Source organism: Cladophialophora bantiana (assembly GCF_000835475.1).
Source record: "Cladophialophora bantiana CBS 173.52 unplaced genomic scaffold supercont1.10, whole genome shotgun sequence".
Classification (NCBI taxonomy): Eukaryota; Fungi; Ascomycota; class Eurotiomycetes; order Chaetothyriales; family Herpotrichiellaceae; genus Cladophialophora; species Cladophialophora bantiana.
The window spans coordinates 626049-649737 of NW_015971584.1; the positions used below are offsets into that span (position 1 = coordinate 626049).

General features: G+C 52.0%; 8 protein-coding genes across 8 annotated transcripts; 5 read left to right on the forward strand and 3 right to left on the reverse strand.

The window, feature by feature from the left end:
- Positions 1-83: 83 nt before the first annotated feature.
- Z519_07135 (uncharacterized protein) lies at positions 84-671 on the forward strand (the record flags this gene model as incomplete). Its single annotated transcript, XM_016764870.1, has 1 exon — positions 84-671. The coding sequence occupies one exon, from the start codon at positions 84-86 to the stop codon at positions 669-671; it is 588 nt and encodes a 195-aa protein (XP_016618820.1).
- A 728-nt stretch (positions 672-1399) lies between these two features.
- On the forward strand, positions 1400-2510 carry Z519_07136 (uncharacterized protein; the record flags this gene model as incomplete). Its single annotated transcript, XM_016764871.1, has 4 exons — positions 1400-1706; positions 1775-2010; positions 2072-2179; positions 2235-2510. 4 exons carry the CDS (start codon positions 1400-1402, stop codon positions 2508-2510), a joined length of 927 nt encoding a protein of 308 aa, XP_016618821.1.
- A 541-nt stretch (positions 2511-3051) lies between these two features.
- Positions 3052-3762, forward strand: Z519_07137 (uncharacterized protein; the record flags this gene model as incomplete). The annotated part of the gene is made up of 2 exons (XM_016764872.1): positions 3052-3101; positions 3180-3762. The coding sequence occupies 2 exons, from the start codon at positions 3052-3054 to the stop codon at positions 3760-3762; spliced, it is 633 nt and encodes a 210-aa protein (XP_016618822.1).
- A 1982-nt stretch (positions 3763-5744) lies between these two features.
- Positions 5745-11182, reverse strand: Z519_07138 (uncharacterized protein; the record flags this gene model as incomplete). The annotated part of the gene is made up of 3 exons (XM_016764873.1): positions 5745-7283; positions 7785-9640; positions 9691-11182. The coding sequence occupies 3 exons, from the start codon at positions 11180-11182 to the stop codon at positions 5745-5747; spliced, it is 4887 nt and encodes a 1628-aa protein (XP_016618823.1).
- A 1215-nt stretch (positions 11183-12397) lies between these two features.
- Z519_07139 (uncharacterized protein) lies at positions 12398-14215 on the reverse strand (the record flags this gene model as incomplete). The annotated part of the gene is made up of 1 exon (XM_016764874.1): positions 12398-14215. The coding sequence occupies one exon, from the start codon at positions 14213-14215 to the stop codon at positions 12398-12400; it is 1818 nt and encodes a 605-aa protein (XP_016618824.1).
- Positions 14216-14827: 612 nt separating this feature from the next.
- Z519_07140 (uncharacterized protein) lies at positions 14828-18523 on the forward strand (the record flags this gene model as incomplete). Its single annotated transcript, XM_016764875.1, has 1 exon — positions 14828-18523. One exon carries the CDS (start codon positions 14828-14830, stop codon positions 18521-18523), a length of 3696 nt encoding a protein of 1231 aa, XP_016618825.1.
- Positions 18524-19442: 919 nt separating this feature from the next.
- Positions 19443-21854, forward strand: Z519_07141 (acetoacetate-CoA ligase; the record flags this gene model as incomplete). The annotated part of the gene is made up of 1 exon (XM_016764876.1): positions 19443-21854. One exon carries the CDS (start codon positions 19443-19445, stop codon positions 21852-21854), a length of 2412 nt encoding a protein of 803 aa, XP_016618826.1.
- Positions 21855-22093: 239 nt separating this feature from the next.
- On the reverse strand, positions 22094-23455 carry Z519_07142 (uncharacterized protein; the record flags this gene model as incomplete). The annotated part of the gene is made up of 2 exons (XM_016764877.1): positions 22094-23338; positions 23390-23455. 2 exons carry the CDS (start codon positions 23453-23455, stop codon positions 22094-22096), a joined length of 1311 nt encoding a protein of 436 aa, XP_016618827.1.
- Positions 23456-23689: the final 234 nt, after the last annotated feature.

Sequence of the window (23689 nt, forward strand, 5' to 3'; positions counted from 1 at the left end):
CCCTGCACTGTCTCTCTTTGGAAAAACAACGTCTGCCTTCCGACTTGACAGTTGTCAGAAGTCTTGTGCCAGAGGACGCAAAAATGGCCGGCTTTGAAAAGTGCTACGATGTCCTGAGCCCAATCAAACTCGCTCATGTCGTGCTTCGGACCAACAAATTTGACGAAATGGCAGAATTCTACAAGAAATTCCTCGGCGCCGGAGTCGAATTCGAGAACGAAGACGCCTGCTTTCTCAGGTACGACGATGAGCACCACCGCCTCGGCATTCTCAAGATGAACGGTCTTCTGGACTCTGGTCGCACGGCCCCAGGCTTAGAGCATATTGCCTTTACTTTCTCCAGCCTGGCAGACCTTCTAAAAGTCTGGCAACAGCGAAAGGACCTCGGTGTGGAACCCGTGTGGTGCGTCAACCATGGAGGTACCACCAGCATGTACTACGAGGACCCGGATGGAAACAAGCTCGAGAGCCAGGTTGACAACTTCGACGATCCGGTCGAGCTCCAGGCGTTTATCAAGTCTGACAAGTTTCGTACGAATCCCGTTGGCACCGACTTTGACCCTCTCGATCTCATCAAACGCCTGCAGTCGGGCGAGCCTGAAAATTCTGTCAAGATGCGTGTCGAGAGTGGTCCTCGTCGGTTTCCCAGGTACGTCGGGGAGAGGGTATAAGTCTAGTAGGGGCAGAGGAGAGGTGCGAGTACGCGAGGATAGAATTTATGTGAAGAACGGAAGCAAACAAATCGAAAGATCATAAGGGCATGCTTCGACAATACGTTTGTCTGCAGGAAACCCTGAACACGAGTGAAACCTTCAAGCACTGTAGCTTAAAAACAACCGGATTCTCCAATAAGTGGCATTAATTTTCCGCTTAGTTGCGAGAAGTGAGCAAGGAGAAAGGCCAATTTCAATTTTAGCAAGAACCGCCAGGACGTTCCGGCAGGATTAACACCCGGCTTCACATTAATACATTATTCCATATTTTTATTTTTGCACGAATCTGCTCACCTCGTCTACTCCTGAAGACACGATCTCTAGCGTTAGCGACGGCCCCAAACCAATTGTTCATTCAGTACGCAACAGCCTTTTGGATACGTCTCTTGTTATGCCCTCCAAGGCTGATGCAAAGGGAAAGCCGGTCCGCAGTTTCTCGAGAGCGAAGTCGAAATTTCGGCGCCGAAGTTAAACCATAACCTTTGCCGAATGTAAGGGATCCCTTTATCTGGCGGATGGATCATCTTGTTAAACCTCGTTGGTGGCGATCCGTCTATTATGACCGGAACATCATCAACAAGGGCTTCCATCTACTCGTAGGTTCTGAAATACGAAAACGTTGGCCCCAATCTCTGCAAACAGATCATTTTCATAAGAGCACCTCGTACTTGAGGCGTTGTTGAGGAATGGCAGAAGAGAAAGAGCGCAAGATGACAGTTATGAGAAGCGTCCCATGGGATCGCCTGATCCGCTTCGTGAGCGCAGAAGATGAAGTAATCTATTATGGCGATGCTATCGTGCCTGGCGAAGATTTTGACATCGGACTGCCTGAGAATCTTTCGTCTCTAACCGCTAAAATCATCGACGGCAATCCGCTGACAGCCGATTGTGTGATCACTGACAAGATTGTCAAAGTCAAGAAGCTGTTGGGACCTTTGACGTACCGTCAGATTCCTTCTGTTCAGTGTATTGGAGGGAACTACTTGAGTCACCGTATGCATCCTTCATTTTCCCCCAACACTTTCTTTCACATGTCAGGAGGCTAATGTGGGTGAAAACAGTCCGAGAGCTTAACATCGAACCGCCACGCTATCCTGCCATGTTCTCCAAGACGTCGGGCGCTGTAGCAGGTTATGGGGACGAGGTCGAGATCCCCAAGTTCATCCAAGACGAACAGACTGATTACGAAGGTGAGCTGGCATTTATAATCGCAGAGGATGCCAAAAATGTCAAGAAAGAAGAAGCGATGGGATATGTCCTTGGCTACACCTCGTCAAATGACGTATCCGCAAGGTATGTATCGTGGCCAAAGATGATTGCAGAAGCCGGATGCTGATCCTCGTGATCAATGCAGAAAGTGGCAGATGGATCCTGATCTTGTGGGAACGTTCCCTCCTCCTCAAATGACCTACGGAAAGAGTTTCGACGGCTTTGTACCTCTAGGACCAGGAATCGTCTCGACAAATGTATGACCAATGCCCCGCGACATATTTACAGTCTCATTTGAAACTATTGTGATAGGTGATTAAAGATCCGCACACTCTCTCCCTCCTGACAAAAGTCAATGGCGAAGTCCGTCAACAGAGCAATACCTCTGAGCTCCATTTCAACATTCCGGCAATTATCGAGTTCCTAAGTAAAGGGCACACCTTGCATGCGGGCACAGTCGTCCTGACAGGGACGCCCGGCGGAGTGGGATTCTCATCTAGACCGCCAAAGTTCTTGAAGGATGGAGACAAGGTTGAGGTGTACTTTAGCAAGATTGGGACTCTTATGCACGGCATCAAATACGAATGATGGCGAGGCTCCACCTGAAGTTCACCGTCAAATCTTCAAAGCTTCTAGCAGCTTCCATCCACCCGAAGTAACGTAGAAGCTGTTGCATTGGACCCGCGGCGCACGGCTGGCATGGCGAAAGATCTGCCTTACAAATACCGAATACCTCTGCAGGGCAAGCACATTAAAGTGGAGAATAGCACCGCCGCCAACTCAGAAACGAACTGCCAACTCAAAAGGATGGTGCCATCACTGTATATCGCATTACTAATAGAGCTCAGGGCCCACGTGAAAAACAGGCTTGGCTGTGTCAATGGAGAAAGAAGAATTGAGTAGAGGCCCTTCCTCATTGGGTTAGTTCCACGAGACCCACCACCCTAGTCTGTGTCTTGTAACCACGCGATCACGTTTTCGGCTATTCTCGGCCGACAGCCTTCGCAGTCTCGCGGACTGCCTCTGAGAGTTCAAAACCCAGAAATAAAACTTCCCATCTCAGGGATCAAGTTGGTCCTCATAGACCGTCTGACAAAGTGTTCTCCTCCCCTTAGATACGTGATTCGCGATGTCGTCACTCAAACCCATCACACTTTACGGCCACGGCGGAACTCCCAAGTATGTATGCCCTCTTCACAAGCCACTCAGCGAGCGAATAATAGACTGATATGGCGGTCTCTTTCATTCCTGCTCCAGCCCCCGAAAAGTCGCCATTATCCTTGAGGAGCTGTCCATTCCATACACGATCAAAGAGGTAGACTTTTCCGAGATCAAGAAGCCACCGTACACCGACATCTGTCCGAACGGGCGCGTGCCCGCCATCGAGGACCCGAACACGGGCATCACGCTTTGGGAGTCGGGCGCCATTGTGCAGTACCTCGTGGAGACGTACGACAAGGACCGGGTGCTCACGTACGACACGGTACCCGAGAAGTACCAGCTGAACCAGTGGCTCATGTTCCAGATGTCGGGCCAGGGCCCGTACTTCGGCCAGGCTGCGTGGTTCAAGGTGTTCCACCCAGAAAAGTTGCCAAGCGCGCGCGAGAGGTACGTGAGGGAGGTTGAGCGCGTCACCGGCGTCTTGGACGGCTGGTTGCAGAAGCACAAGTTTCTGGTCGGCGACAAGCTCACGTACGCGGATCTGGCGTTTGTGCCGTGGGCAAAGAACGTCCCGTGGCTGGATGACGAAAAGACCATCGACATGGCCAAGTACCCGGCATATTCAAAATGGTTGGACGGTATGCTTGCCAGAGAGAGCGTGAAGAAGATTTTGGGATAGATCAATCAACGAGCAGAATGTTGAGAGATGGACTGCACAGCCTGATACACCAATTCCACCTCTCTGCTAGTATTCAACCTGCAGGTTCATCGCGAATCTCTCTTTTCTCACTCAGCGCAAGTCAAGATACTTCAACCTCAAATCGGTGTCGTGATCACCTAGACCTTGGCAGTCAAATCTTGGGAGAGGATTGCTCAGTCCGTCTCTTCCTCATCAAGGAGGGTTAATGATATCATTCAGTGATGGGTGCGTGAGTCAGATAAGAGAAGGAAAATTAGCTGGAAGGACGTACCAACAGCAGAGCAGCGTGATCAGGGTAGAGTTGAATGTACAAGCAGCTATTATAGATGCTAGAAGATATGATACTTGTGGTGGCGTTCAAGTTCATCAACGGCCACGGGTTATTAGAGACGTGGAGAACTCGCAAGGCTGGCAAGGCTGGCTATCAAAATTCGAGGCGATGCTCAAGTGTTCTTGGCATTCAACTCTCCAAAAAAGGGGCGAGAGGGGATTATCGTCCTCATCGTCTCCCAGCAGGTTTCATAATCCAAGCATACTCGTACTTTCACAGCACTATCTTGCGAGAGCTGCAGAAAGCAGAGCAGAGACGAAATTTCTGACAAGAAATAAAAACAGGGAGTCAACTCGTACTCATCAAATGTTCCTGTTGACAGGGTCGCGAGAGCACCACTGGGGCAAACCACCTGAGACGCTAGGCGCTTCACCAACTGCGCAAACTACCTCCACCTCGTTGTTCCTGCAGACCTGTGATAGGATGGCGACGGAATAGGAGGTTTCAGGAATGCTCTTATGGTTACAGGCCAATGTATATATAAATAGGCAGAGTCTCTCTGAATAGCTAGGGGGACAGAACACAATCAACCAAACAGGTCCACAACTCAACCTTCGTACAACAGTTCCACACTATCATTTTGTTTGCTTCAGTGCAACTGGGCACAGCATTGACAAATTTTCATCCTTACTTTGGAGCCTTGACCGTCTCCCTCAGACCAGAAATATGGTCCTGCCATTACATACCTGGTTTATCAGGCTAGGTGCCCGATTACTCCACCAGGGGGAGCAAGAACGGAAGGCATTCTATTCGATCTATGCCATTCGCACAAGTCAGGGAATACTAACACCGTTACAACCTCGCTCCCCGTCAGCTGAATCTGCGCTTATATAGCCGAGCGATGAGTTACAAAGGTAGAGAAGCCGATCCTTATCGTCCACACCCGCTCTCTACAACCAGAGACTACTATATTTCCCTGTTACAACGAGCTGCAGGCAACATCCAGTGCAACGATTCTATACCAGAAATACACACACTCGACGCAAGCCGCGAGCCATGTGCGAATCACCTAAATCCGCTCCTAGCCCAGAACCCCATTACCATCGCGGGTCTGAACCGCCCGAGGAGAAGCTGAAATTTTTGACATCTGCAATGATCTTGGAGCTGGAAGCTCTCCAGGTCCTCGACCCGAGTTCGACCTTCGCTGGTGCATGCAGCCGCCCAGATCCAAACTTTGAGCAAACCACGATCGATCAGTCGATTGACCGAGTAGTTTAACAGCTTGGACGCATTCTCCATAGTAGATAGACGATACGCGGCGTCCGACAATACTCCCCATCATGGACTAGTCGCTTATTTACGAGATACATATGTACCAGCCCTAGAGTGCCCAATTCCCACTGTTCCAAGGGACAATGCCGACCCGGCAGGGATTCTGCATAAACAAGAGCTTACCTCCACCCTAGCTTCCCCGTCATCACGATCTTGGTAATCTGGCTAAATGCATGACATTCACTTCGGGAGGCTGCCCAACACTGACACCTTCGGAAAAGCAGAGAAAATTTTACTCAATGGAGATGATATTTTTCTTTTTCTATCACACTGTTTCTTCATTCTCTACAGTAGAATGTCTACGGCGCCCATGTTTTTATCCCCTTGCCCTCCTTAGACTCTCAGACATATTTTCTCTTCAGTGTTTGCCAATCTTTCTCATTGCCACAAGAAACTTCTCTTCCATCGTGAGCTCCTCTTCAGGTTCAACTAAAATTGATTGTCTGTCCAACCTCACCCCCTGCTTGATCTCCCTCGCTGCTTCGACGTCCACCTCACTAGCCAATTCTTCGTCAACAGTTCGCTCACTCTGAATTTTGACAGTGTCGCAAGGCCCTCCAGCGTGTATTTTGGGTAGTCTTTTCCTCATCGCTGCCAGACTTGCTTCCCGGGTCATTTCCATGCCAGGTGAACTGACGGCCTTGTCATCCGAGACGGGCTGCTTGGTTGACGATTCAACTGATTTCGGGCTCTCCCGTTCGGAGGATTCTGACTTTGCAGGCTGAGTGGACCTTGCATGCATGATTTGCAAGAACTTCTTCTCAAACAAGTGCTTCCCCGATTCGCGAAAGATCTGATCAACTGATAATTGAGCCTGCTTCTCACAGTTCGGGCAACCGTCAGAGAAAGTCTTTGCCGAATAGGGATGGAGTCGGGTGCAGATGGTCAGGAATCCAAGCTCGTAACGACCCCACAAGTTTTCAATCTGCCTTGCATAATCATTCTTGATCCTCAGGATCGGCGATGTCTTCGAATCATCATGAAGTTCGAAGGCTACCGCAATTTCCCGCGCAGTTTCCATCAAGGAGCCGCATGCCCCAGGTGATCTGCGGCCAATTTTGCTTACTGCGTCCAAGCTAGTCTTAACTGTTTCCTCACTGACAATCACAATAACATCTTCGACAGGATGTCCAAGTTCGGAGAGCCGAGCTCTAGTCGACTTTGCGAAGAGCATGAATTGGAGCTGTTGCAACCTGATCTCAGCTTCAATGGACAGGTTGAGACCTATCAAGGCAGTGTCCAGTGCACTTTGACAATATTTTGTGCACGAAACTGATTCCTTGTAGACGAATTGGATCATCTTGAGGCCCAGACGTTGCACCCCAAATGAGGTATCTTTCAGAGAAAGAAGCTGATTTGAAAGCCTCAGGGCGTCAGAGAGACGTGCAAGGACCACGCGATACTCTAAGACATCAAGATGAAGATGGAAACTCAGGTTGTACGAGGGGATAACGTTCGGAAGCGCTTGATGCAATACCGCAATGCTGCCTTCGAACCGATCCACCACCTCGGTCCTGAAGCTAATAATGTGCTTCTGCAGGTTGAGTATCTCTTGATTTCGACGAAGAAGGAGAGTAGCATTGGCCTTTGCTGCCAAGGGATTCGGTCGGATCTCCCCAATACAAGCCTCGAACGTCTGGTCCAATTTTTTCCCCTGAACCTCGATCGCGGTCGCAAATGCAGCTAATTTGTGACCCATTTTCGATAGAAGAAGGTCAAAAGTGTGCTTGAAATCGACCAATTTCGAGTGGAGTCGGTAACGGCGAGTACTTTGCAAGGACGCTCCACACGGGCATTTTGGCGGTTTGACATCTTGCGATCTCACGCTCGAGTTGATTGATAAAATAACCCCGTTTCCATCAACATCATAGATGCCATGGAGATTGAGAGCATCCAGCTGGGAGATCTCTACCATATGTCCACATTCTGGCGAGTACAGCACCGCAGGGCATCTCTCCCCGGAGACGCATTCCGGGCAGACTTCCGGGGGCGAACAAGTCTCACCATCAAGCGATGGGCAGTTGTGACCGCATTTCAGAGTCCGAGAGCAGGGTCGGCAGCAGGGCAGTGATAAGCTGGGCAGACAGCATATCATATCTAAAGATTCTTCGTGATCACATCCAGCGATGGCCGGCTTGACGCAAGGGTCACAGATGTCTTGACATCGACTCTTACAAGGTCCATGCTCACACCGCTTCAAGCAGGATTCGAGACACGACCTTGGGCATGATCTTCCAAAATGACAACTCTCCTTGCAATAATGGCCACATACTTTCAAGCGATTGCATATTTCAGCGCAGGAGTAATGCTTTCCCTTTTCTGTGTTATTGCAGACGCCGCATTTTCCACTGCAAAGATGGCCACAAGGGAGCGTCGCGCCACATTCTTGTTGACAGACAGTCTCTGTGTCGGGGTTTTCGCCACACAAGGTGTTCACAGTATGGCCACAGCTGAGGACCCTGCTAGCTATGACAGCTTCGCACTCGGAAGTTTCTCCAGAGCAGAGCATCTTTCCATGATGTCCGCACTCAAGAGTAACGTCATTAGTGGCAATCTGACATTCTCCGCATGTCTGATAGCACGGCTTCTCACATTTGTGTCCACATTGTTGGAAGACCTTCTTACATCCCTCCTGGCAAACCAGGCGAGAATGGAGCCGAGGTGGGTGACATTTTTCCTGGCAGATGTGGCCACAGGGCAAAGCCGTGCCGCAGGCCGCTGAACATTCTGGGACATCTTTAAAGTCTTTTGGCTGCTCGATAAGATGGCGGTGGTCAGGATGGACATGACATTGAGCCATAATTGACCCTCCGATCTTCCCATTGAAAGCATTGATGACTTCTCTCCACCTAGGGACTTGAGATAGGGTCTGAGAATTGCCAACAATGTAGAAGCCGTTACGCGCCCTGCTGCAGGCGACATTGATGCGATTCAATGTCTTCAAGAAGCCAGGACTACCACCACTTCGAACCGTGCTGAGTATGATGACCTTTGCCTCTTCACCCTGGAAGTTGTCCACAGTTGCAATTCGGAGCATGTCGGAGATCGCAACTTTATCCTTAGTAGTCCTGCCTTCATCACCAAGAGCAAGAGCCTCTTCACCAAGCAATTTTTCTCGGTCCGTTTCAGAAAGCCATATGTCGCACGTATTGGCCAGCCGCCCCCAGAGTTTCAACAGCTGGCCTGCATATGGAGTTAGGACCGCAATTTCCCCTTGGGAGTAAGCACCACCGCGAAGGAGATATTCAACGAGGGAGGCAGCCATCTCGACTTCATGAAGATTGGCATGCGACTTGAGGTCGTCCGATCCAAGCTCAGGAACTCGATGGTCCCACCAAAATATTCTGTGTGCAATGCCATGAGTTGGCGAGCGCTGGAGTGTACACTTGTGATCTGTGAGATAAGGATAAGTCAGACGAGTGACATTTGCGATGTCAGGATGCATGCGGCGTTGGACGCTCAAGTGGCACCCTGGCATTACCGATGCCGACACGTCATGAGGAAACATCAACTTCTCTAGCAGGGACTCATCCAATCGATATTGACGTCCGACGGAAGTTTCTAGACTCAGCGACTGTTCGTTTATCTCGGGTCGCAGCTGTTGAGGATCGCCAATGAAGATTGCATGTTGGACTGAAGGGAGCAAAGCGCACAATGCATGGGCTTCCATAACCTCCGCGGCTTCTTCACAAATGAGAATTTCAGGGTCTAGTGATCGTAGAAGCTCCCAACGAGCAGCGCATGCAGTGGTCGTCATGGCGATGATATCGTGAGACGACATAATCTGGACATCGCGTCTATCGTTGATTGTACTGATCTCCTCTGTGCACGCCCGCGACTCAAAGTAAAGCGAGGTGATCTTCTGAGCAAACTTTTCTTCGTCCACTTCTGCCTCCCAACGCCGAAGCATAAGTTGACGCTCGTTTAGAGACAGGTTCCAAATGCTGGACCGGCCAGCGTTTACACTTTGGAGTTCGACGTGGTAGGAGATGTCAAGGAGCATCTGATCGACGGTTTCTTGCGGCTTGTAATGAATGTTTGAGATTTGCTCAAGTCTAGAAGCCAGCTCAAGGTGTAATTCCCGAATGGTCTTCAAGTCTCCGCCTCCTGACCAGTATTCAAAAGTGAAAGATTGGGCAAGCGGGACTCGAGAATTTGTTATAAACTGAGAATGGATATCGCGGTATTCATTATACAGAAGGTCCTCGACATAGTGCCATGGAGGGCTTCCAGTGTGCGACTGGCAAGAAAGCGCTACTATCACTTAGTTCCAATCAGGGATAACGCTAGAAAGGTGAACATACCTTTGCACAACGAATCTAGTTCTGCGAACCGCAGCTTCCTTTGGTGGCCATGGGCATGCAGCGCTTGGGAATCCTCCTTCTTCAATCGAGTCTTTCGTCGCAGGCTGCGGAGATTGATGGTATCTGTCCAATCTTCCTTGCTACCAGAACCGACTCGAAGAAGATTGGAGACACCAGCATCTCGAAGATCAGCCAGGAAACTGTCCAGAGCGTGATTTGTCAGACACACTAGCAGTATAGGCTTCTGTGACGGTCGGGAATCGAGAAGTGTTTTTGCTAGTTGGACACCTAAAAAGGTTTTTCCGCATCCAGGTGGGCCCTGCGTGCAGGCATACTCACGCAGGAGGCTGTCTCTGAAAGCCGCCGCTTGACCTTCGTCCAAGGTTGTTTCGCGTTTGAGGAGTTCCAGAGTAGAAGGACGCGACAAGTCTCTCACAGACGCGGAGGCAATCGGACATGCAGACCGGACAAGCTTGCTGAGATTATAGGCAAAATCCGGCGAGAGGGCGTAAGAAGGCGGCGGACATGGAAATTGCGGCCGTGACCGGGCGACGTAGTTCAGCTCTCTGGTGAATAAAGCCTCATCGACAGTCTTGTCAGGGGCAACATAATCCGGGAACGCGAAGTCTGTTTCTCCCATCTCTTGCAACCGTTTGAGGCAATTGTAAAACCCGGCGAAGAGAACCTTCGGAAATTCTACGAGGTACATTTCACTTCCACTGCAAAGGCCGAGTGCATTGCGGCAAAATTGAAGAACTTCATCGTGAGTGGTGGTGGGCAGAAAAGAAAGTTGGACTGCAGCTCGAGTGCCGCGTCCGTCGAAGCAGTCCATCGAGAAGGTACTTTGAACCAGATGGACCTCCAAGAAGGAGACTGACAACTTCATGGTAGCGAGATTCAATTGGAGCAACGCCACAAGCATGCCTTTTTGAAACCTGTCAGAGTCATACAGCTTCTGACCCCTCATGAACGCTGGGCAGTCGTAACTGACACGGACAACCATTGCCTTTTGCTCATGTGAAAGCAACTCTTCAATCTTGATGTTGTTGTACAGGAAGTATCGATTGCCAGCTATGGTCTCGTGGCGAACATGGCCTTCAGGATTTGTGCCGCTGCCGAGGAAGGCGATTTGTGAGGCTGAATAGCAGATGTCCCGGATGCTCTCAATGCTGTCGCATCGTAGGTGTCTGAAAAGTGTATCCAACAGCCTACGCGGCCCATTGTCCAGGAAGTGCTTTTCGTAGAGATCTTTTTTCGGCATGTAGGTTCGTCGATGGACGGCAAGGATTTCATCAGGAGTTGGAAGGATCTTGATCTTTCTGTAGTTCTCATGGTCATTATCATGGCGAGGGCCGAAAGCAGAGAGCACCCCGGGCCCGTCGTCAGTGAAGGATAGGAAAGGGCGCGGATCTGGAGAAAGGAAGTTGATGGACTCGTAGTTGAGGTCTTGTCCGGCGGTAGAGGCGGAAATGCAAAGCCTCATCGTCGCCATGACGTGGATGATGGGTCGTAGATGAGCTCAATGCCGCGGAACGAAGCAGCAAGGACAGGAAGACGCAGTATCTCTCATTCACAGGGTGAGGGAAAGATCATGTGTGTTGTTCAACAAGACGATGTCTTGGCATAGCGAAACTGTTCGCTGCCTTGAGACTGTCCCTCACTGTCACTCCAGACGAATCACTGAGGAGTGACTTGGAATCAATGATGGTGACTGGGAGCGGAACTCGAAGTCGTTGTCATTGTCACTGAATGGAAGGTGAGGCAGTGAGGCAGGTGGCTCTCATATTTTTCCAAGGCAGGGCAGTTTGTTTTGCTCACCTCATTCAATTTTCGGCTTCCGATACTGAGTCCTTCGCTAAAGTGCCTTCTTATGCACAGGCTTTTTGTTTGCTGGACGCGGTGGACGTCCTGCGAAATTTCATAATTCTGAATCTTCCCTTTTAACACGTACATAATTAGGGAGGTCCTTGAACATCTCACATAAAGCGCCATGGGTCGTCATCGCTAGGTAATCAACAAGCAAACACACGAACCATCAACCATAACCTTGCCAGTACATGATACCCAGTAATTTCTTCATCCTTCAAGACAAGTCCTCACACTCCGTACAGACTTTATGCCCACGTAGGCTTCTGTCATGGTGGATTTGGACCTCATTGTTAGCCAGCTGCCAACGGGAAAGGACACGCAACAAACTGGAACCAGAATCCATAAAGGGCGACCATTAATACAAGAACGCGCACAAGACACGATAATCACATTGAAGGATACAAGGACATCCACTTGTGTGTTTCGAAGACGGGAGGAATGTCCAAAAAGTCTGAAATGAAAGTGAAAGTGGTAGACCAAGACAAGCGTGAAGTCTTGGCACTGTGGCATCCTGTCCCCATCTCCTCCGGATGTAAAGCGTCTCTGGGCGTCTTGTGTCACTCTGGATACATCTTCTCTTTTCGATCAATTAATCAACCTCCCTAACACTCAGATTGGATCAACTCAAAGAGGTCAAGCAGAATTGACATCAGAAAAACATAACTTGGATAAGAAGGCGACTATAGCGAGCGACGGGGGAGATAACATCCGAAGTCACAATCTGTAGTCATGGAAGCAGTGGACTCGGACCACCATAGACATGGGATTGACTGCTCGAATCTACTTGGTACACAAGTAAATGAGCAGACCAAAAGAACAACACCCTTCTGTCTAGCCATCAGGAAATGGTCGAAGAGACGTTTCCCGTCCCGCTAAACAGATTCCCAGGCATTCCTCGTACCCAATGACTAAAAGTCGTGCTATCTTTGCCCTCCAGCAATATATGCAAATCGTCGCTCTCTGGCGGTAATTGCACCCCATTCCCAGGCTTGGGGTACAATGCGGCATGTTCATCAAAGTATCCATCGTAGCCTTCATCTATCTCGTTGTCATCACCAGTATCATTGTCCCCGAAACGAGGCACCTTCGATACCGGTGTGACGTACGTAGAAGTGAACTGCGCTTGTGGCATCGCCAATTGTGGAGGTGAAGGTGGAGGAGGTGGTGGTGCAAGTGCTTGAAACAGAGGTAAGTCCGGTGCCAGGTCTGACGCCTGCAGAACTAGAGACAGGAGGTCATCCCTGGAAAGAGTTTTGAGGTATGCCTCTTTTTGCTCCAGTCGGAGGAAACGACCTCCCACCCGCGGCCCTGTAAATGTGGGTGTCTGTTCAACGATAGGGGGAGCCACGACTGCAGGTTGAGAGCCCGTTTTGCCGTGTGTCTTCTTGTCCTTCTTTTTACCGTGCAAAATTCGGTCACATTCAGAGCAGAACCATTCAGCTTTCGAGTCGGCAACGGTATGCGTAGAGATCTGGGGTTCATGACAGCGTTGATGCCAGCACTTATTGCAGGCATCGCAGAAGACAATCACATTTCCCGGAGGGCCATGTCCGCGTAAACAATGTTCACAAAGTGCAAACTGCTCACGGCCGCGATAGACCCTGCGTTTAATCTTCGGGTGAGTTTTTATGGACGCCGGGGAATTGGACATGGCATTAGCGGTAGAGTTGGTGCGAGATAGTTTCCCTGAAGGGCTCGCCCTCACAGCAGTATCGTTGCTAAGCGAGACGCGCTTCTGTACTTGCCTCCCGGATCGAGTGTGTGCAGAAGGGTTGTATTCCTCTGAACTCTCGCGGGATGGCGTGGTTGTAGGTTCCGAAATTGAAGCTCGTAGATTAGACTCCGAGGTATCGGAAGCAGCACTCTTTCTCTTTTTGCTAGGAGCTACAAAGTGGTAAGAAGGGGGGCCAATAGCGTTCACAGGTATCTTTTGGGATGAAGTTTGGTCACCGCTTGCCGGCCTGAGACTGCGCGGCCCTCGTTTGATACCTGGTCTGCCTCGACCCAGCCCCTTACCAGAGACCACTGACCCGTCTGATAGAAGATATTGCTTGTTTCGAAATACAGCGCTTTTGTTAACTGCCGCTGTAGGGTCACTTCCATCTCCAACAGGACCAGGTGTCGCACCCGGGCCCATAACGGCGACCGGATGATTATACGTGTGGTCGGTGTTGGCAACAGAAGCGGAAATTTGATTTATTCCCAAAGATGTCGTCGAATCCCGAATATCAGGATCGCTATCGTTTTGCATATCGTCGAGACTGGTGTTTGCACCTGTGGAAGGATTGGACATGTCATCGCTCAATTTGGGCATGCTTTCATTGATGGGCGGAGGGGGAACATGACCGTGGGGTAAAATATCCGAGAATGATCCTCGGTGAGGTCCCGAGTCTGGATGAGATGTTGGGCTGAAGCTCAATTGTGGCGGATACTGATTGGCGGTATGGTGGTGATCCAGCAAGTCGGGGTGATTATTCACGTCGTCGTGTGTGACACTAAAACTGAGGGCAGGAACAGCATGTATATTGAAGACGTGACTGGATTGCGTAGTCGACTTATTGATGTTGTTGTCGTCGTTGGCATCGTGGATGACATGATTCTTGGGGTCGTTCAAGTTATCGGAAGGAACAGAGGAACTTGTCGGTGGGGAGGCCATGCCAGCTGAGACCGCTGGGGGAGCAGTTGAACGTGTGATTCCAGGCTTTGATTGGAAGAAAGGTGGGAATTACAGCAGCCTCGTCTTGCATCAAAACTGCATGGGCTCAATGAAGAGCAAACAGGCCAGTGCCGATACAGAGGTAAAATGTCTTGGTATCAGCTTCTCGTCGTCGATGGAGGGAGGCTCGAGGTCGAGGAGAAAGCGACGACTCGAAGTCGCAGGGGGCGGTAGCACGTGATTGAAAGCTTCGATGCACATATGACACTGATTATGTCATCCAGCCTCGCGTGCCTTGTACTGGGTATTTCGCAGGCTACGACTTTGCCATGGCTTGGCAGTTGGTTCACGGCCAATTTCCTCTCCGTCGTCATTCTACGCACAAGTCGCGCATCCTCGTGTAATGATCCATCACTTCTCGACCTATCATTAATTCAATGCAGCACTCAATCTTCGAGTGAAATCCGCGGAATTGCTCCTACGCACAAACCTCTCAATGCCCCGTGGAGGAATAAAAACTAAACAGTTGAACATGTTCACTTCTGTGCCACTTTCCTATGATCTATATCATCGATTTCAGTGTTGCCCACCTCTTTCCCCTTGCACTTCGCTATGGCCTACACAACGACCTTCTTGGTGTCAAACATCCACTGCCCTTCCTGCGTGTCCTATGTTCAAGATACACTCCATGGAGTTCCCGGCGTCCAGTCCATCCTTGTCTCACTAATAGACCAAGTTATTCGTGTCAAACACGCTCAGGACTCGACCCGAGAAGTCATTGTTAGTGAACTGATCAAAGCAGCCTTCGAAGTCCAGCATGTCACAACCATCCGCCCCGACGGTGTCCAGTCTCACGACTACGATGTGTCACCGACCCTCACGAACGCCCGACTCTCACGACCCCACTGGTTAATGTCTCGTGCTCAACGCAAGCACATTGAAAATTGCAAGGCATGTCAGCGAGAAAAGGGCCAGACATCGAGGCCAAAGTTATCGTGGTCTTATCTTATGCGATCACGCCGACAAGCCCCTACGAAAAAGACTCCTGCCGATGAGGAAGCCGCGGTCTCGGACGACACACTGACTGGAGACAAGCCCTCAAACAAAGCCGTTGACGGCGCAGGGGAAGAGAGTACATCCTCACACTATGTTGCGACCATATCAATTGGCGGGATGACCTGCGCATCTTGCACAAGCACGATCACAAAGGGGCTTGAGAATTTGGATTACGTGGATTCGGCAAGTGTCAATCTAATGATGAACAATGCAAGAGTGGTCTATCACGGGCCCAAAAGCAACTCGGACAAACTCATTGAAACAATTGAAGATCTAGGCTACGAAGCCGTAATTGATGATACACGTCCATTAGTGCAAGAGAAGTCTCCGTCAGATGCTGTTAGCGAGGATTTCAAGGTCACGCTGAGTATTGAGGGGATGACCTGTGGAAGCTGTGTTGGCACGATTACCCGGGGTCTCCAGGAGCTCCAATTCGTCAAAGATGTCAATATCGACCTCGTCGGAAGTCGCGGCGTTGTCGTATTCCCCGGAAAGCAGCATCTCGACAAAATATTGGAGAAGATTGACGACCTGGGTTATGGTGCGACTGTCGTCAAACTCGAGGACACTTCCAAAATAGCCCAGGCTCCAGAAGAAGAGAGGACAGTGCAACTCAAGGTCGACGGCATGTATTGTGAACATTGTCCCGAGAATGTCAGGACCGCTATCGAATCTGCATTATCAACTGTCAGCGGTTCGGCGTATACCGTAACTCAACTCCCCACACTGAAAGACCCGGTCATTACCATCACCTACCGTCCTTCGCCTCATCTCAATATACGCAGCTTCATTGCTGCCATCGATGCTTCACACGAAGCGTTGAAGGCAAGTGTGTATCACCCGCCAACGCTTGAAGAGCGATCACGTCGATTACAGCGAAAAGAGATGAAACATATTCTTTGGCGGCTGCTGTTTACTGGCATAGTCGCTATTCCCACTCTCATCATTGGGGTTGTGTACATGAGCTTGGTTCCTGAATCCGACCCAACGAGGCAATGGTGGGAAGAGCCCATCCTAGCGGGTCAGGCTATGCGGATAGAGTGGGCACTCTTCTTCATGACCACGCCAGTCATGTTTTTCGGTACAGATCTTTTCCATGTCCGCGCATACAAGGAGATCAAGGCCATGTGGAGGCCGAACAGCAAAATTCCCATCCTGCGGCGGTTTTATCGCTTTGGCAGCATGAATCTACTGATCAGTGCCGGTGCTGCAGTCGCATATTTCTCATCGTTGGCTGTCCTGATCATGGATGCCACAAGTGACCCAACCACCATGAGACAACATCATTCTTCGGATACCTATTTCGACACGGTGACATTCCTCACGTTCTTCATCCTCGTTGGCCGCTTCTTGGAGGCCTACAGCAAGACTAAAACCGGCGACGCAGTTGCGATGCTGAGCAACCTAAGGCCTTCAACTGCACTCCTTGTGAAGGATGGCGTAAATGGCAAAGCGTCCAGTAGCACCGAAACCATTCCAGTCGATCAACTGGAGACTGGCGATCTGGTTCAGATCCCACACGGAACCTCTCCGCCAACTGACGGAGTCATTGACAACACAGGCACGTTTCTGTTCGACGAGAGCTCTCTTACCGGAGAATCCAACCCAGTCACGAAGACCTATGGTGATGAAGTCTATACAGGATCTGTGAACGTGTCCGATCCTGTCCGGATTAGAGTTACTAGTGTCGGCGGAACATCCATGCTGGACCGAATCGTCAACGTTGTTCGTGAAGGCCAGGCGAAAAGAGCTCCCATTGAGCGCATTGCAGACATTCTCACAGGGTACTTCGTCCCGGTAATCACTCTCATCGCCATCATGACTTGGGTAATCTGGATGGGTTTGGGCTTGTCCGGAGCACTTCCTCAAGCATGGCTTGATGTGAGTCAAGGAGGATGGCCTTTCTGGTCACTTGAGTTTGCGATCGCCGTCTTTGTTGTCGCCTGCCCATGTGGCATCGGTCTTGCTGCACCCACCGCACTCTTCGTAGGGGGCGGCTTGGCAGCAAAACATGGCGTCCTTGTCCAGGGAGGTGGCGAGGCATTTCAGGAGGCATCGAAATTGGACGTCATTGTTTTTGACAAGACCGGTACATTGACCGAAGGTCAAATGCGAGTCACTGACTTCGAACCAATCCAGAGCAGTGACGGCAGCGACCCGACACTTGATGAAAACATCATACTAGCGTCCTCTCGCATGCTGGAGGAATCAAGTACACACCCAATAGCGAAGGCCATTGCAAGTTACTGTGCCGAGAACTCGACCAATACTTCCATCGAGCAAGAGGAGATCAAGGAAGTGCCTGGCCAGGGGATGACGGGCAGATTTCTGGTCAAAGGAAGCTCGTCTACATCGCGATACGAAATTGCCCTTGGAAACGAGAGACTTTTACAGACTATTTACCGACTGGGAAATCCGGAGTCGGGGATACTAGGGAAGAGGGATGACGTGATGGTGACGATCAAAGGAGAAGACTTCTACCTCAATCCCCTTCTACGGAAACACCAATCCCTCGGCCATTCAACGTCCATCTTCGCAGTTCGGAAGATACCAGAGAACGCTGAGAAAGCCAAGTCACCATCATCGTATCGGGCCTTGGCTATCTTTGCCATCGCAGATCCAATCCGCTCTGAAGCGCCCAAAGTCCTCCAATCTATACGGAATGCGGGACTCGACATTCACATGTGCACGGGTGATAACCAAACTACGGCCTTGGCCATCGCTTCGCAGCTTGGGATCCCGGCCAGCAATGTCCGTGCAGGTGTTCTCCCACAAGATAAAGCCAGCTATATCCGCGAGCTGCAAGGTTTATCCTCCAGCGATCTGTCGAGCAAAAAGGGCCGACGCAAGATCATTGGGTTCGTCGGCGACGGCACGAATGACACGCCCGCCCTCTCTGCCGCCGACGTCTCGATCGCGCTCTCTTCTGGTTCTGACGTCGCAGTGACCACCGCATCCTTCATCTTGCTCAACTCCGACCTCAATACTATCCTCTCGCTCGTGAAACTCGCTAAACGGGTGTTTTTACGAGTCAAGTTGAACTTTGCCTGGGCGGCAGTGTATAATCTGTGCTTGATCCCGGTAGCGGCGGGGGTATTCTTTCCCATTGGAGCGAATGACAATCATGCTGGGTGGAGGTTCAGTCCGGTTTGGGCGAGTATAGCCATGGCGGCGAGTAGCGTCAGTGTTGTGATGAGCAGTCTGGCGTTGAGATTGCCAGAGATGGAAATCAAATGGAGGTGGCGGAAGTGATTGAACTAACTGATTCCAGCCAGTTGTTTCACGATGAATATCCTGCAGTGGTGGTCTCGTAGATAGTATCGGATGTGCGCCCCTGTCGGCGGGTTAATAGAATATAAAACATGACGAACTCAGTGGACGATTGCGGAAATGTCGGATTCACAGCGGGCCTCTTGTGCCGTTATCCCCCAGATGAGGCGAGGCTGGTGGGCCACTCGCTGGCATCCGATACTGCAGGCTTGTTCCCCACGGCACCAAACAGTGTACCCGGAGGACGGGGTACACAGTAACAAGTACATAATGTCTTGTGTCGGCGTTTTCAGGATCCCCCCGCACACAGCCTTGCCTCAGCCTCGTACTCTCCATCTGCCAGCCTTGCCCTTGTCCTTTCCCATTTTCCCCCTCACTCCAGACTCATTCAGCCTTGCCTACTCGGTATATCCCGTACACACTCTGTATTGTTCATCATTGCCGAGGCTGTCTCCAACAAGTTCAACCACAAGGGGGGGGACAAATATCCGGCGACCGGGCTACGATCCGCAATCCAATCCGCCCTCCCTCACCCGAGTACCCGGTTACAAACCACAATCTTGAGCCAATTTTCTCTTTAGATTTCATTTTTCCGTGTCCCCATCGCATCCTTTCCCTTTTTTTCCCCTAGGGGGCTTTGTTTTTGTTATACAGAGAGAAAAAAGAGGGAGAAACCGGAGGCCAAGGTACGGAGTAGAAAGAGGATACTGCGCATTACGGAGTGCTACACGACACAACACTACACCGATACAACACTACACTGCGGCACCGCAATACAAATACAGCACAGGATACAACAGGACGTACTATGCAATACAACATAGATTGATTAATCAGTTCGACCACTGTGCAGATTGTTTAAAAGGGACCAAGAAGAAGAGGCTTTTTGTTGGAAACCACCATGTCGTCGTCGTCGTCTTCACCACCGACAGCGCCAGCAGCTTACTACAACGCAGTTGGCCTTCCGCTCGAGTACTGCTCCAAGCAGTATCGGGAGGAGAGCAAGCGAGCATCGCGCACTTCAACACCCTCGTCTCGGTCTTCGTCTTCGTCTTCGTCGGCATCCCTGAACAGCACTTCCAGCCTGAGCTCTAGTTCAAGCTCCAGTCCAAGTCCAAACTCAAGTCCCACCTCCAGCACCAGCAGCAGCACTTCTCCGCCAACGCCGCTATGGACGCCTCCAGACCCAGAAGCGCCGCCGATGTCCCGGTATCGACAGCACGTCAACGCAAAGTTCTCGCAGCGGCTGCGCGACTCGCACGAGCTGCACGCCTGGTCGGTGCAAAACCCGCACGACTTCTGGATCGATCTGTACTCGTACTGCGGGATCGTCCCCGCACTGCCCAAACATACAAAGATCGCGTACGACCCGGCCGCGCGCCTGCGCGACATCCCGACCTTCTTCCCGGGCCTGCGGCTGAATTACGCCGAGAACGTGCTGGTGCCCAACACAGCGGCGAACCCGAGCAACGTCGCGCTGGTCGGGCTGCGCGAGGGCCGGCTGGATGATCCAGAGGAAGTCACCTGGGCCGAGCTGACGGAGCTTGTGCGCTGTGCCCGCTCGGCCATGGTGCGTCGGGGTATTAAAAAGGGGGACGTGATCGCCGGGCTGATGGCCAACTCGGTCTGGATCGTCGTCCTGTTCCTCGCGAGCGCGTCCATCGGCGCCATCTTCACCTCCGTCGCACCCGACCTGGGCGTCGCCGGCTGCGTGAGTCGGTTCGCCCAGGTCGAGCCCAAGTGGCTGTTCGCCGACGTCGACCTGGCCGTGCGAGGCACCCGGCCGTCCATGCTGGGCAAGGTCATGCAGGTGCTCCAGGCGCTCCCAACCACAAAAGCCAAGCCGAGCCTCGTCTTCGTCCCGACCTGCCACCGGCCGCACCGGCAGCGCAACGTGGACTACATCACGCCGCTGGACGGTTGGGCCGCCATCTCGCTGCACGAGTTCCTCAGCAAATCCCGCGCGGGCGACAAAATGGCGTATGTGCGTCTGCCCACGGACCATCCGTTGGTGATAGTGTACAGTTCGGGCACGACGGGGGAGCCCAAGTGCATCGTGTCGCCGCACATGTCGGTGCTCAACTACAAGAAGATCTCATTGCTGCACAACGGGCTGGGTCCGTGGTCGACCGTGTTCCAGTTCTCGTCGACGAGCTGGATCTTGTGGAATGTCATGAACGGCCACCTCTCCGTGGGCAGCAAGGTCATCTGCTACGACGGCGGCGCCCTACACCCGGACCCGTCGACCATGTTGAGGATTTGCGCCAAATATCGCGCCACCTACTGGGGCACCTCGCCGCGCTACCTGCTCGAGCTCGAGCAGTCGGGCATCCGGCCGGACTCATTCGATTTGTCGGAACTGGCGCTGGTCACCACGACCGGCGCCACGCTGACAGGCGAGCAGTTCCACTGGTTCTACCGCGCGTTTCCGCGCCGCATCCACCTCTCCAGCGTCGCAGGCGGCACCGACATCGCCTCCTCTTGGATCGCCACGAACCCCGCCGGTCCCGTGTATGCGAACGAGATGCAGATGTGGGCGCTGGGCCACGACTGCGACATTCTCGACAGCGAGACGGGCCAGTCGTGCGCGCACGAGGGCAGGCCCGGGGAATTGGTGTGCAGAAAGCCGTTCCCGAGCATGCCGTGCAAGTTCTGGGGCGACACAAGGGACCACCAGAAGTACCGGGAGGCGTACTTTGAGAAATTCCCAATCGTCAAGAAGGCCGCCGGCGGAACAGAGGTACGAACAACGGACGGCGATGCCAACGGCGCAGAAGATGACTACCTGGACGTCTGGGCGCAGCACGACTTCATCGTCATGAACCCGGCCACCAAGGGGCTGCAGATCCTCGGGCGCAGCGACGGCGTGCTGAACCCGAGTGGGATCCGGTTCGGCAGCAGCGAGGTATACAACATCGTCGAGGGACCGCTGTTCAACAACCTGATCTCAGACACGCTGTGCGTCGGCCGCCGCAGGGCACACGACAAGGACGAGACGGTCTTCCTATTCGTCATCATGGCGCCCGGGCACGAGTCCGACTTCACGCCGGCGCTGGTCGAGAGACTCAAGAGCGCCGTCCGTGACGGCCTGTCGCCGCGCCACGTGCCAAAGTTCGTCGAGCAAGTCCGCGAGATCCCCTACACGGTCAACGGCAAGAAGGTTGAGGTCGCGGTCAAGAGAGTCATTTCGGGCCAGAACGTCAAGGTCAGTTCGACCGTGCGCAATCCCGCCTGTCTGGCCGAGTATGAGAGATTCAGGGACTTTGAGAGGGAAACCACGCCGCGTAGAAACGCCAGGGCGTCCAAGTTGTGACCCATGGTCCTTCTTCCAGCAGCTCCTTGGCTCTGCGAGATTGCTTTCTGGTGTGTCGTGTCGTGGATTGTCCTTGGAAGTTAGAGCGAGGGATGCTCGTAGAGCATATTAGCTCTGGTCGGAGCAAATAGATATAGATAGAGGTGACCAACCAAGATCGTCACAAGGTGGTTGAAAGACGGTGAACCATTGGGGTATATAGAAAGTCCGGTCATGAAATCTGTGCCGCTCCCTTAACATCATCTCTTCCCCAGACCTCTCGAGCTCCTTCTCCTAACATCCCCCAGTCCCGCATGCTCGCTCTCCATACTGGTTCCGATTCCGGAATCACCTTCAACCCGCCTCCCGCGGATCCATTCCTTCTCAAAGTCTCCCTCATCTTCGTCATCCGCAGCCTCGCCTGGTCCCATGGGCCTTCTCAGACGATCTTCCTCTGCTTCAAGATCTTCTCTTGCTTCTGCGGCGGAGATGGGACGCCCAGGATAAGACAATGGCGGCCGACCTCTCTCAGTAGGAAACTGCGCAGGCATATCCGAAATGTTCGAGAGCGCCAGGCCACCGCCATGCGGACCGGACGATTCGGCCTCATCTTCCGTCTTGACTTTGGCGGCGCCGGCAGAGGACGACTCATGCTCGGTCTTGATCGGCGTGTCGGTCGCAATTCCATTTCGCGCTTCCATTTTGATCTTCTTCTGTTGCGCGTCACCTGAGAGCACATGCGAAATAACAGCCCACCCCAGCGCCATGCTCGTGATACTCACGCCATAAAACAGGGTCGTGAAAATCACCAAACTGATCACTCGGTAGTTGTAGATGACGTATCTCAAGCCCTGGAATTCTGCTCTGAACGCCAATTTCACATCATACACCTGTAAAATACTGCTGGATTGCAACTCGAGTCTTGCGTGGGTCGGCACAGTTCTCGCACCCCGCGGGAACACCAGCATTTCAAACATGGGGACGACCAAGTGAGACCGATCCAGGTCGCGTAAGTTGAGCAGGTGCCAGGGTAAATGGAGTATTGTGTGACTGAGCGACAGTATGGGAGACGCGTAAGGCAAAATAGCCGGTCGCCGGGAGTGATAGAGGACATTTTCCACTGTGACATTGCCCAACCATGAAGACACCGCGTCAGGCACACTCTTGGAACCCAACAAGGACAGATCCAGCATGAAATTGCCAGCCTGCAGATTGGTGGGAGTGCGAGGCATGTCCAATATCAACTCCACATTGTAGGCCTGCTGCGAAACCAACGCATTTGTGTCCAGCGCCACCGTCGCGTAAGGAGGGAACTCCGTGCCATATTGCAAGTAGAGGACGCTTTCAAGGCTGATTTGCGGAATGTAGTTGTAGTAGAAGAATGCATACGCGGTGGAGGACAGGGCGAGAAGGATCGTGGAGGTGCCCAGGAAGAGGATGGTAGAGAGGTAGGCCTTGATGGCAGCGCGAGAGGTCAAGATTCGTATGGGAGTGAGGCCCAGCGACTGTGTACAGTGAGACGAAGGCAGAGCTCGTCAGTAGCAGGGAAGACATACCAGCGCTCGTTGGACGAGTGGATCGCGGCGCTCGTCGTCGTCGTCGTCGTAGGGCGGTTCTGCCATATTGAGTGCATGCCTAGAATGGGTTGCCCTGAAGAGGGATCTGGCTTCATGTGGTCATTTTCACCGTGTCATTTGAGGCAATTACACGGCATATTCGAAGCACAGCTCACGTTGAGGCGTGGTCACATTGAAACAAGCTGGTCGACGTGAACTGTGAAGCAGCAGTTGAGAGTCGAGACGCGTCGAAATCTCGTGATGGAAAATGACGTCGACTGCGGAAACACAGCTGCACCA